Source organism: Chinchilla lanigera, unplaced genomic scaffold (genome assembly GCF_000276665.1).
Source record: "Chinchilla lanigera isolate Chin_1 unplaced genomic scaffold, ChiLan1.0 scaffold00007, whole genome shotgun sequence".
Classification (NCBI taxonomy): Eukaryota; Metazoa; Chordata; class Mammalia; order Rodentia; family Chinchillidae; genus Chinchilla; species Chinchilla lanigera.
This window is the reverse complement of record NW_004955408.1, coordinates 33,259,811-33,273,613: the sequence shown is the minus strand read 5'-3', so window position 1 is coordinate 33,273,613 and position 13,803 is coordinate 33,259,811. Positions and strand designations below refer to the sequence as shown.

At 40.8% G+C, this 13,803-nt stretch overlaps 1 protein-coding gene and 1 pseudogene across 1 annotated transcript in view; one reads left to right on the top strand and one right to left on the bottom strand.

The window, feature by feature from the left end:
• Nucleotides 1–3,011: 3,011 nt before the first annotated feature.
• On the bottom strand, nucleotides 3,012–4,949 carry LOC102004458 (annotated as a pseudogene).
• Nucleotides 4,950–8,564: 3,615 nt separating this feature from the next.
• Mcc (mutated in colorectal cancers) overlaps nucleotides 8,565–13,803 on the top strand; it is a 336,531-nt gene continuing 331,292 nt past the window's right edge. The window contains exon 1 of the mRNA XM_005376512.2: nucleotides 8,565–9,133. Coding sequence (XP_005376569.1) covers nucleotides 8,899–9,133 — 235 coding nt within the window. The 5' untranslated portion in view covers nucleotides 8,565–8,898. The remainder of the gene's footprint in view (nucleotides 9,134–13,803) is intronic.

Sequence of the window (13,803 nt, the reverse complement as noted above, 5' to 3'; positions counted from 1 at the left end):
CTGTTATATTTCCCTGGTGTTAGGCTATGAATTTCTTTGAATGATAAATAGCTTTATTGAATTTACATTTCCTATTCAATTTCTTTGTAACTTAAAGGAAAGATAATAGTAAAGAGAAAAAAGGCTTTTATATACAAAAAGTAATAACTGTGCATTATAAAAACATGCAGTTTTGAGACAGAAGCATTGATCTTCAGTCATACCTCAATTCCACTGCCTGGTGACTGGTGTTTCTACAGAACTAAATCCTTTATTGGTTGAACCTGAGGCTATTCTTTTCTTGTGCCATGATAATGGGCTCTAAATAGAAGATGTGTGTGTATGAATATGCATATGAATAAATATGAAACTTGTTTTACAGCACTTGTAGCAGTGAAGATATAGAGGAAAAAGTGCTCACTGACATTTTATATGACAGTAACCAAAATGTTCACTGTGGTAGTAGCTGGGTAGAAGAATTATGTGGAATTTGTATGTTCTTCTTTTTGTTGGTCTACATTTTCTACATTGGGTCTGTAGTTTCTGGAATACAGTCATGCACTACATAATGACATTTAAGTCAACAGTGGACCACATATATGATGATGATGGTCCCATGAGATTGTATCACTTAGTGACACTGTAGCTATCTTGTTTCTTATAAGTAAAATGTGATGTTAACACAATGAGGAAATCACCTAACTATGCATTTCTCACAATATAACCTGGTCAGTAGCCAACATGAGTGTTTTTGTCTTTGTTTAAAAGGTAAGTGTCTCCGGGCGGGGAGCGCCTGTCTTCCGGCTGGCTTGCTTCCTGCCTCGTAGGCCCCTGGAAGGAGGGCCCCTGGTGCACGGGGAGCCATGCGGCCGAGAGGGCTGTTGTGCACCGGCCTTCAGGCAGGCCCCGCTGCTCAATTGAAAACTATCATGACACAGAAACAATGACACAATTGGCCCACCATGCATGCCCACCTAAGGATGTGTGTGAATCATTCAAACATGGAAAAACCCCTGGGAATACATGCTATACAATGGGCCACTCTTGCTCCTGCCATTGAGAACCAGAAAGGTCTAGAGTCAGCAGAGGAGCAGCTGCTGAACAAGGACTCAGAGAATATGAGAATGCAGACTAAGCCCGAGGGGTCAGAGGTCCTGTGGACTGGGGTCATGAGAGCCGCTCAGAAGCTGTAAACCAGGAGGACCTTGCACAATACATGTGGAGACTCCCTGGAAGCCTTTCTTCCCCTGCCAGTACAGGCTATGGTGGAGCCCCGGAGAAGTCTGCAGCAGGATTCCTGCTGCCTGTGCTGATAGTTGGGGAGAGGACACTAACTGGTTGTGGGGGTCCCAATGCGATGGGAGGCTGGAGAGAAAACACTACAAAAAATGGCTTTTGCCCCAGATGGCTCACTTGATTTTTGACAACCCTTAGGCTGTAACTACTTGTTAGATCCTTCTTGCATATCTCTGTCTTCCTGAGAAACCACTTCTAAGATACCAACATGTATTACAGCAGCCATTGATATTTTCCTACTAATCTATCCATAACTCTGTAATGTTTGTATTGTTCCTATCCTATTTCATAAATGGATGCATGTTTATTATTATGTGTTTCCTACAACAACCATTGAGAATAGTTAATGATTATTCAATAGGTCACTCATGTATAGTTCTATTTATTTTCTTTTGAAGATACCTAAGTAGAGTGCAACAACTATTGATAATCTCCTACCTCTTTTGTCTGTAACTCACTATTATTTGCCTATTTGTTTTCCTGAGAAACTATCTTGTAGATAACAATATGTAAAACAATAACCATTGATAATTTCCTACCACTTTGTCTGTAATTTGGTAAGCCCCCCCATTATTGTTATCCTTCTTTTACTCTTTAAAATAAAAAAAATAAAAAATAAAAAATAAAAGGTAAGTGTCTCATATGATCAGCTATTGCTGCTGAAATAGTTCCCACTCTGTTACTTAGTTTCAGGTGATCCCAGCTTGGCAGTTTTTCCTATGAGAAGTCTGCCCTGCCTGGAGCAGAGAAATTGGCATGCTGCATCAAAGACTATAGAGTGCTTAGGTTTCACTTTCTTCTTTTGATGGGATCCACTGGTCATTCGTACTTACTGAGCATCCATGTGCTGAATTCTCTGAGAATCAGTGCCTCTTTGTATATCCTTTCAGTCTTCATAACTTAATCTATAAAATGAGGATAGTAGTACTGCCCCTGCATTCATTGTTGTTATTTTCAGTTTTGTATCTCTTTTTTTTTGTTTTGTTTTTAAAAACTATCTATACACATTTTATTTTTAAGAATTTATATTTTTAAAAAAGGGATATATATACATGTGACTAAACAGTCTGTCTCATGGCTTCAGAGCAAGTCCACCCTGGTAAGCTTTTGAGAGCCATTTTGATGTGTCACAGGTAGAGAAGAATAAATCATAGTGCTTTGGGAGAGCATAGTGAGGGACAGAGCAGGCGGAGGGCCTCAGCGCCGATGCGATTGTAGGGACAAGCCCCAGTGACCTGTGCAAAAGTGCTAGACACGGCCCCACTCACCAAGGCAGCCACCCCCCACCTGACTGCAGCTGCAGGGCTAGGACTCCAGCATAGCAGGCACAGGGTGGGGACCGGACCCTGAGGAAATGCCTCAGACATTGTTCGTAGTCCCAAAAGGAATGCATTCTGCAACAAGCTGTACACAATTTAACAAAGGTGCTCCCAGCCGCCTGTCACTCTTTGGCAGTAAGTCAGGCCACCCCAAATGCTGACACACACAGGCTCTTCAGTGTGATGGGAACAGGCCTTTGAGTGACAGCAAAGCTATCAGAGCTCTAGCAGTAATTGGACATCCCTAGGTTTGAGAAAATGTTAATTGTGAATGACAAGTGTACAAGCCAGACTCACAGCCCACACCCCGAGGTTGGACAGAGTCATTTTCCTGCACAACAGTGAAATGCAACAAGCCCTGGATCATGCCTCACCAAGTACAGTTACAGGGCAGAGAAGAGAATTAGGTCCCAGGTGCTAAAATTTGCACTTGCTGCTACAACTAAGTTTTAAGGTATTTCTGGAGTTAAACTGAAGAAAAACTCCAGCCCCCTCCACGTCATTAAGACTACCAGCTGGCTGCCTGATCAGGGCTTTTCCGGACTGGATGTTGCTGAATTGAGGACTGGAGAAGCAGCATGAGGTTTGGAAGCCTCTGAAAGTTCTCGCGCTCAGGAAGCTGCCGCGGAGCTCTGGGCTCTCCTTGTTGGCCCAAGTCTGCTGGCACAGGGAATTTTCGTTCCTGAACAGGTGGAAGTGACTACTGGCTGGCTGCCAGGAGGAGGAAGTTGAGACCTGGGGGTGGCAGACTGTCCCCCACAGGCGGGGCTACTGGCTGTGGCACTGGACATGATAGGAGTGTTTAGCTTGTGCAGTTTGCCAGGCATGCTGGCAGCCAGAACTCGCCGCTTGCTGGGTGTCCAAGGAGCACTGCCATACAGTGTCTTTGTCTCTGGCTGCTTCTTATTCTTCAGTCGCCTTGCCTGCTTGGCTCTCTCTGTCTCCGGTCTATGCGTCTCTCATTGTGTGTCACATACTCCATGAATTTCTGCCCATTCACCAGAAATGCCATTGATTGCTCCTGTTCCCGCATTTCAATCCGTGTCTTCAACTCTTCTTCCAGTGTAGAGAGTGTTCTCTGTAGTTCTGCTCATTGCTTTTCTTCTTTTAGAAGATTTCCTCCCTTGTTTGTAAATGGATTTGGACCTGAAGCTTTTCCCTCAAATTCTAAGAAAGCCTCTAGTTCTCTGCCCACTTCCGGACACCTTCACACCACCCCTTGTGAACTTCATAGTAGTATTTTAACTGTGTAACCTCAGCATCATGCAGGTGCTGCAGACTTTCTGTGTAGTCCTCGGCATAGTGGGAAGCAAAAGCTGGTCTCTGCTCCTGGCTATGAAAACTTCGGTCCCGGTACTGAGCCGGCTCCACTCAAACTGCCTCAATTACTTTCTTCATGTTTTGCACTTCCAGTTCTTCCAGTTGATCTGTTTCTAAACGTAGCACTCTCCTGACCTTGGCATTTCATCCAGTTTGACTCGTGGCCACAGCTTCTCTCTCTTCTTCAGGTATTTGTAGCCTGTCCCAGAGCTCTCAGATCTGAGCACGCAGCAGCACCTCACACACTGCTTCATTTGTGATTTTCTCATTTCTAGCTTTTGTAGTGTTGTAATATTCTCCAAAGACAAACAAGAGGCATCTTCATCCTCACACACCACATCTCTTTCAAAGCTTGTGTCTGGAGTGTGATCTAATTTTTCCATACATGATATGATCTGTCACATCAAGTTGAGAAACCCCTCGCACCTAGTAGCCTTTTTTTCCCCTCAGAGTTGCCGGATGTCGTCTGAACTAGTTTAACTCTGCTGAGCTGGGAACACAGGTGCTGTCAGTGTTGAACTGGGGCATGGAAAGAACTTCACAGAGGTCTTGATCTTGTTTTGTTTTTTTTTTGTGGTATCAGGAATTGAACTCATGACCTTGCGCTTGCCAGGCAGGCGCTCTGCCGCTGAGCTAAATCCCCAACCCCTTGATCTTGTTTTTGAAGTAGCTTCCGTTCCTGTTTTCTCTCCATTTTCTGTTTTCGCATTAATTCCACCTGATTGCACAGATCTTTTTCTAGTTGCAGGATAGTTGTTTCTCCTTCCCCTGAAATGGCTCGACCTGTAATTCACTGTACAGGCCGCTCAGCTCTTTTTGGCAGGGAGATAGGCTTTTGAGCAGTCTTTCCTTCAGGCTCTCCTCTTCAGTAATCATCATGTCCAGGAGATCCTCAGCGAGTTTCTTTACAGCCTCAGTTCTCTGTAAGCGCCGGTCCTCTGCAATCCTGATTGAGGCCCATATTTCTAGAAGGTGATTTAGAGCTTTCTGGAGACATACTATGTACTCCTCTGCCAACACCTCACTTCTCCTCATGGCAGATGCCCAAGCCAGCCAGGAGTCGAGACCCCCAGGCTCCTCCACACGCACGGGTCCAAGCGCAGCCACCACCCTCAAACGCTCACTAACCCGCTCCACATCGCTGCTCCTTGTGCCTCTGTACCAAAGAATTTAGGTTTAATTTCATTTTCAAAAACTGGAACTTCAGGGCTTGGGATGTAGGTCAGTGGCACAGCCCCTGCCTGGTAACTGAGAGGTTCCAAGTTTGATTCCCAGCACCAAAAAAAAAAAAAAAAGTAAAAAGAAAAATTCCCCAAACTGGCACTTCTGTTTTAAACATTATAATCTGACATTAGCAAAATGACATATATTTTGTTTTTGTCTTCCAAACCAGTCTCTCAGTGTCCTACTTTTTACAAAGAAGTGTAGTGTTACACATTCTACTTTGAGTTGACAATTCTAAACACAAATCTTCTTTCTAAGTAGAATGGGGCTTCACAAGCCCAGACAGAGCTGGGTTTCTCACCAGGACACAGCACGTAGCAAATGCACCCAGGCAGGGAAGCAGGGAAGCCTCTGTGGACAGATTGTTCCACTTAGTAAGGTAGTTAGTTCAGCTCAGCAGGCGTCCTTTTCCCGAGCAGTTCACGCTTCATTACCAAAGCTCTAGTCATGGAACTGGGATATTGTGGAAGATGTATGATCAATAATTATAAAATAATCATAATAATGGCAGCTATTTATTGAGTATTTAGTATGTGCCAAGAACTATGGTAAATGCTTTACATGCATTATCTCATTTATCTTCAGAACAACCCTGTAAGATGGGTACCATTATTGTCTCCATTTTTAAAATGTAAAATGACATCAATTTGTGAAAATACTGTAGTACATTAAAGAAAGTGATGAAATATGGACAAGCAAAAATAAGATGTAAAACACCATCTTCTACTATTTAGAGAATATTCACATTAAAATCATAAGACATGAACTTTTGGGATTTAGAACACCTTTTTATTTCTCACCAAGTTTTATTTTTAAAACTATTATCTAAAAACTTATGAAACAATTTCTTATTTAGAAAATATAATATGTACCCTACACCCAAAGTAAAATCTGGACCCTTTTGTTCTGTTTGCATTCCTGTTTTAGCAATCTTAACCATTCCTAAATCTTAGATGAGTCCAGCTGAATATCAGACAGGGTGTACAAAGGGCGGGGGGAAAAAGATAAGTATATGAAAACATGCCTAAAAAAACATGTTATTTCAGCATATCAGTTAGCTATTGCTAGTAAATAATCACAAAATATCAGCTGCACAATTAGCTTTAATTAGTATAAATAATAAGAATTTATTCTTTTTTTTTAAGACAGGGTTTCAGTATGTAGTTTAGGTTGGCCTTGGACTCACTGTGTATCCCAGGCTGGCCTCAAACTCAGTAATCCTCCTGCCTCAGTCTGCCGAGTGCTGGGGTTACAGGTGTACACTACCACACCTGGCTAAGAATTTATTCTTAAGCACACATTTTGGGGTCAGCTGGAGTGGTTCTTAGGCTGTGAGTCTGCAGGTGGGCTGGGGTGGCATATTTTGGGCCCCAGGTTCATGGTAATGGCATGGTATGTTCTTCTCAAGTAGATGGCAGAAGCAGAATGGGGCAAGCCAGATGCACAAATATAAGTCCATTAACATTCCAGGGGACAGACAAGTTAGGTGCCAGGAGTGAAGTTATGGGATAAAGAAGTATATAACCTGCCATGACTGTCCTCAGCTTTGAGGCCAAAGTAAAGATACAGATTTATTACACTACTATAGATTTATTACACTACTACAGACAAGTGAAAAATTTAGACTAATAATAATCTACCACGTCTATTCCCAAGTACATTTACTCATCTACTCATCCATCCGCTTTACAGATGTGTGTGTACGTATATATATAAAATAAACATAAAGCCACATATATATAATATGCACATACATAATGACATATACCTACACACAAAATAAAAGATGTAGCTGTGCATAAATTTCTTAATGAGATATGAAAATAGGGTGGCATATGAAAGCGAGGTGACCAGCTTTTAGCTCACAGATCTCATAGGCATGGCATAAATTAAGAATGTTTCAGTGACTGATATACTTATAGATTAAAATATGAAGAATAAGTATAAAAGTATAATAGGGAAGAGAGGAGATCCCTTTATCTATCCATGTCAGTTGGCTTTCCATTACTATGACAAAATACCAAAGAAAATTAACTTAAAAGGAGGAAAGGTTTCTTTGCCTCACATTTCACAAGTTGCTGTCCATCATCCCTTGGCTGTGTTGCTTTTGGGCTTGTTGTGAGGTAGAACATCGTGACAGAGAGTGAGCAGTGGGACAAAGCTACTGACCTCATGATAACAGGGATCAAGTAGAGCAACTGGAGGAGGTTGGGCTCCTCCTATCTCTCTCAAGGGCACTTATCCAAAGACCCAGCTTCTTCCCTCCTGGCTCCACCTCTTAAAGATTACACTATCTCTCACTAGTGTCACAGACTGGCGACCCTGATTTTCACACAGTGAAAGTGAGTAAGAAGATATGATAAAGTCCCACAATTCCATGAGCCTAGCAAACTTAAGGAGGTCATGGTGGCATTGACCAGGAGAAGAGATTTGTGATGTGTGGCTTGGTAAGAAGTGGTCTTCTCATGGCTAGGTTTCAGGTATCAGTAGGCATCACATTGGTGGCCAGGCATGGTGGTGCATGCCTGTAATCCCAGCACTCGGGAGGCTGAGGCAGGAGGATCATGCGAGTTTGAGACCATCCTGGGCTACAAAGTGAGCTCAAGGCCAGCCTAACTGCAAAGTGAGACCCTGTCTCAAAAAGACCAAAAAAAAAAAAAAAAAACAAGACATCACATTGCTCATTTTCTTAAGATGAGTCAATTTTTATAGTGTGGAAGTACTACTTCTTTTGTTTCTGACTATGAGCTAGCTGTTAATATCTTTTCAACTCTTAAATTCTATAACCCTTTGACTTTTACTAAGACGTATAGTTAGATTGAAGCAGTATGAGTAAAATGTTTCCCACAGGTGGTTAGAGAGAAAAGAACAAAATTTATATATCAGGGAGCAAACAGGTGTTCTCCAGAAAAGTGTTGTTGGTCTGCATAATGTTGTTGTTCTTGTTATTCCTTTTGTATGTTGTTTTTTCTAATTGGAATCTCTGTAGGCTAGTTATGCTTTTCTACCCCCTTGCCTTAGATCCACCCACTCCACACATTTGCATTGCATCTAGTCCTGGAAGACATTTGAGGTTTTGATCCCTACTCTAGGTCTTAGGGCTCTGCTAACTGCTAATGGGAACACAGAAAGCACTGAAACAAAATTAGGAAAAAACAGAGGCAAGTGAGCCCTGAACCATAAAAGTCAAGATTAAATAGCAGATTACAGAAGTGCAGATTTAGCTGTGATTCACAAGGCTGAAAATCAAGCTTATTAAAATCCTTTTTTAAAAACTTGACTACATTGTGGATTCTGCCAAGAGCAGAAACAATGTCCTTTCTGTGTTCTGAAACTTTATCTTGCAGAGAGATTACAGTGCTATGCTCACCGGTGTAAAGAAAAATTTTAAGCTCTTCAATTTCAAAGGAAAGAGAGAGGAGGTCCTAGAATCAGGAAAAAAAGAAAACAAAGAATTAAAAGCCTTTAATTCGAGCCTTTTCTTTTCAAATAATGATAGAGTTTTTGTCTGGAATAACCCCGATAAAGCAGGTGTTTTGTACACTTACCATTTTTCTGGTAGCAAAATGGTAGCACTTACCGTTTTTCTGGTACCATTTTTCTGGTAGCATCTTTCTGGCAGAAAGCTGAACATAGATCTACTACATGCAAATATATTTAAGAAATACCCTTTTTTTTTCCCTTAGCCACTTTCTCTGGATCAGGTGTCTGTCCTAACAGGTTTTCTTCTGTGCACCCCTTCTGTAGAAATGACTTGCTGATGGTCTGTCGCCAGCTGAATATGGAAGAGTCTGTGGCTGAGATCATGAACCAGTTGGGTGCTGATGAAAACGGGAAGATTTCCTTTCAGGATTTTACAAGGTGTCGCATGCAGCTAGTTCAAGAAATCAGGAAGGAAGAAGTAGACCTCTCTGTGAAGTCAGATAACTCCTGTAAAAAGAAGAAGCTGAGGGACAGAATTGTTTCCTGGCCCACGAGCAGTGACAACAGTCTGGGTAGGTACAACTAGGAGGCAGTATATGACAGTGCCCCGCTAGCCCCACTGTGTGATCACTGTATGGGAAGAGAGAAGGGAAAGAAGGAGAAAGTTTGTATATATGTATATGCAGGATAGTTAACATGGGTGTTCTACTGTCCTGTATTTCCTTGCTGAAAGAAACTGTCAGTGAGGCATTGGTTGATTAGCTTTGTATGTCTATATGTGTTTTCATGAGAAACTACATTGAAGATATCAATATGTAATACAGTAAGCATTGTTAATTCCCTACCACTCTGTTTGTAACTCTGTAATGTCTGTACTGATCCTATGCTATTTTGTAAAATGTTGTCGGTCTGTTAGTATTTTCCTCCTTTAATTTCTAAAATAAAAAAAAAAAAACCAAGACTGGGCGCCCCAGGCTCCTGCCCAGTTGTCCTGCACCCTCCCAGCCACCCGTGCCTTTGGGGGCGGGGTGCTTAGTATTTTCCCCAGTTCTGTTCAATGGTCTTTGATTTCCATGCATAATAATACTGAGTAACATAGCATGGGAGAGATAGGGCCAATGGATAGGGAAGGTGGTAACTGCATCAGCAGGGGACTTCACAGCTGAGGGCTGAGGTTTTTAAGAGGCATTTCTTTTTTATTTAATGCTAGAAAATTTTTCTATATAGTTTTCTTGCTCATAAGTGTTAGTATTTCTTTTAGGTATAAGATAAACAGTTGGAAAGAAAGTTTTTAATAATGTTGGTCATTACTGAAACTGGATAATGGGATTTCTTACGTATATTTTTGAGTACTTGATTATATATATATATAGCATGTTTGAACGTTTACATACATAGTAAAAAGAAAAGCGGTACCTTAACAAGTAGGCTAGGGGCTGGGGATTTAGCTCAGTGGCACAGCATCTGCCTGGTAAGTGCAAGGCCGTGAATTCAATTCCCGGTACTGGAAAAAAACAAACAAACAAAAAAACAAGTAGGCTAAACAAAGACACAGAGAAAAGCATCTGAATTTTCTACCTATACTTCAGGGTCCTCCCACTTTGAAAATGTCTCCAGGATCTCTTTTAATGTTTCTCACTCTGCTGGGTAGATCTAGTAGCAAGAAGGTAAAGCTCCATGTTAGTTGTCCATAATTTATTTTGTATTTATTTTGTACTTCTCTACACTAATTACCTGGGTAATTATATAGTGCCTCACAACACATGTACACACCCTGACACACTCCTGACAGTGGATTAATTTGCAGCATTACTACTGGATAACTGAAACAATAAAAACATCCACATATGCTCTGGACTCTGGGCCTTGCTGCCTTAATGGATTCTACTTTAGCGATAAAAGAGATGTTTGGTAATGATGAAATACATATGCTTTCAGCACAATATGTAGACATATTTAATTTGAAGAAACTTTTTCTGAATATTAAAGTACTATGTGTTCATTATAGAAAAATTGTAAAGAAAAAGAAACTAGAAGAAAGTAAAAATCATCTTTAATCTCACCAGGTAGCATAACAACTACTGCTTAATTTGATAGCGTTACTTCTTCTCTCTCGCTCTGCCTGTCCACCCCAGCTCTCTCTCTGTTCTGTCCAGTCTGCGTGTGTGCACTCACCTGCGCCAGATTTTCTTTCCTTTCTTTTCTTTGTTTCCTAATTTCTTTACTCTTTTTTTGATGCAGAATATTGAACTTGCGGCTTTGTGCATGGTGAACATGTGTTGTACCTCTGAGATATACCCCCAGCCCTTTTTTTACTGGTTTTTTTTTTCACATACTTTCCATATGGCCTTGTATCTTGCAATTTTTTCCTTTGTATTCTATTCAAGCTTTTATATCATATTCAAAAGCTTGATTTGTGATGGTTGCATGACATAAATAGACTCTGAGTAAATATATACTAAAGGAAATAATGAGTGGAATTCTTTCTGCCTAACTGTATTTTCTAATTTTCTGCCAACAGCTTCAGTTTCTTACATAAGTACGTGAGTGCATACATATATGTGTATATGTATATATGCATATTTGAAAAGTTAAACTGTGGAGCATTCCAGCGGTTAAATATTGTAAAGTTATTGAAATAATGTAAAAATGTGTGTCAAATTTGAATATAGAAGAAATGCTTTTGTGAAAAAAAACTATACTGCTTAACTGTCAAAATGTATTTTAATACATATTAAGAGGTTTATACACATTTTGAAAGGAACGTATTTGAAAGAATTAATAAGTCTTTCCAGTGATCATCACATGAGGTTGACTCAAGCAGAGAAAGGTTGAAAAACAATTCTCTTTAATCCTTTTTTGTATGCTTGAGAAAAAAGAGACAGCTGAAAAGAAGCGAACTGGGGAAACGCCAGCAGCTTTGAAACCTCTGACCAGTTTGTCTTGGTAGTTAAGGCTTCCGTGTGTGATTACTTGAGTGTGAATCCTGGTTCTGTCACTTCCTGCAGCCTTGACACTAGACAAATTGGTTAGCCTCCCTGCCTGTCTGTTTCACCAAGTGTAAGTCGGGGGCAGTTACCGCTCTTTGGAGGAAAGATGAGTTAATACATGTGTACAAGAACATAAAGCAGTACCTGGTGTGTAATGGATATTAGATGTGTGTTAGTCCACTTTGCATTTCTCTAATGAAATTCCTAAGGCTTGGTAATGTTGTTAGGAAGATAGCTTTATTTGACTCACAATTCCACAGGCTCACAGGCCTATGTCACATAAGGGCCTTATTGCTGGGAGAGTGCCCAAGAGACCCAGGACTTCACATGGCAAGAGCCAAGGGGGCACAAATATGTCTCCTCTGATCTTGCTCCCTCTTGTAAATCTCCTAGGATTCAACCTTGGGGGCTCCACCCTGATGACCTCATGTAATAATAATCAACTCCCCCAACCCCTTCTCTAAATATTGTTTTCACTTGTTTGATAACTCACAGTGGGGATTAGATATTGACACATAAAGCTGTAGGAGGAGCATTCAAACTATATCCAAATGATAATAATATTTTTAATTATTGTTGTTATTGCTTCCACCCAGTTTTAAATCCTGCAGATTGTCAGATCATATTACAAAACTACCTCCTCCTTAGTCTAATGTGAATTAAATACATGTTAAAATTGACAATAGTTGAGATTTATGTGTTCAGTTCATCCCTCTCTTTTCTGTGTCACCAATATTCTTCCTCTGTCTGTGTTTAGATAAATTCTACTATCTCCCACTTCAGAGTGGACAGAAGTCCTCTCTTGACTCCAACCCTCCTAACTGCTGCTCTACTTTTCTGCTCTTCTTTACTGCAAAAATTTTGAAGAGTTTGTCTATATTGAGTGCTTATCCATCCTGCCTTCCTAATCTTCCTTCAGCCCAATCCCATCTTCTTCAGTTCTCACCACTACACTGATCTTGCTCTTGTGACATGCATGATGGCAGACTGGTTATCTCCTTTTCTGACCATGTCCAGATCTTTGGCATACATTCTCTCCCTGTGTATGTTCCAGCCCTACTGATCTTTGGCATCACTCTCTCACATGTCTCAATGCTTTCATATGTGTAGCACAATGTTTATGCCATTGACTCCCAAAAGCATGTATATCTACTTCTGCCCTTGCTCATGAGCTCCAGAGTCAGGAAAATTGACACATAATCCTGGTAGCTTCTAGGCGTCCCAACTTTAATACAATCAAGTACTTGATTCTCTTTCTTATTCTTCCTCCCAGGCCCATTCCTCTCCCAGATATCTTCATGTAGGAATATTTGCATATAGGAAATACCTCTGTCTACCTCCTTGCTCATGTGGGGCAGTCCCATTGTCTCTTTGCCAAAGCATACTCCAAATCTATCCACTTCCTTTCTTTTCCTGCTACCATCCTTATCCAGATTACTGTCATATCTTCTCTTGGCTAATAGAATAACCTGCAACTGGCCTTCCCGATTCTTCCCTTGACCTCAGCATTTCATCCTCTACCTTGCAGTGGAAGTGGTCTTTTAAAATTCTAAAAATATATTTAGGTCACTCTTGTGTCTAAAATGCTCTACTGCTTCCATATCATTTTAAAACAAAGTTCAAACCCTCTACCGCAGTCTAATCAACACCCACCACTCTAAATTGATCTCACAGTCATTCGTCTGACTTACTATATATGTTCCAACCTTACTGATCATTCTGATGTCCCTCCACTTTAAAAAATTTCGTCAGCCTCCTGACTTTTGCCCAGCTCTTTCCTTTGGGCTAGAACCATCTTCTTTGTAACCTGTATATTCCATAGTTGGCTTTTTGGTGTTATTCATCTTTCTGCTTAAATATGCTGTTTTCAGGAAGGGCTTCCCTAACTAAAGTAACCTCCCCTCATTCGTTCTCTCACATCCCCTCATTGCTACATACCACTTACCTTTATCTGACATTATATTGTGCACCTACTTGAGCACTCACTTATCTAGCTTCCCCAGTGCAATGAAAGTTCCAGCAGAGTACTTATGGCCTTGACTATTTTGTGACTGCGATACCCTGGCACTCAGAACAGTGCCTGGCATGTGGGAGATGCTCAGTGCATATTTATTGAATAAGTGAGCAGTGTGCTATATTTATACTCCTTGAGGGATACGTAGAAGTGCAAAGCATGGTTTCAGATGCTAAGAAATTTATAATTTAATTGTAAAGACATAAGCATGTGACAAATTATATAGCAATAGTTTTTT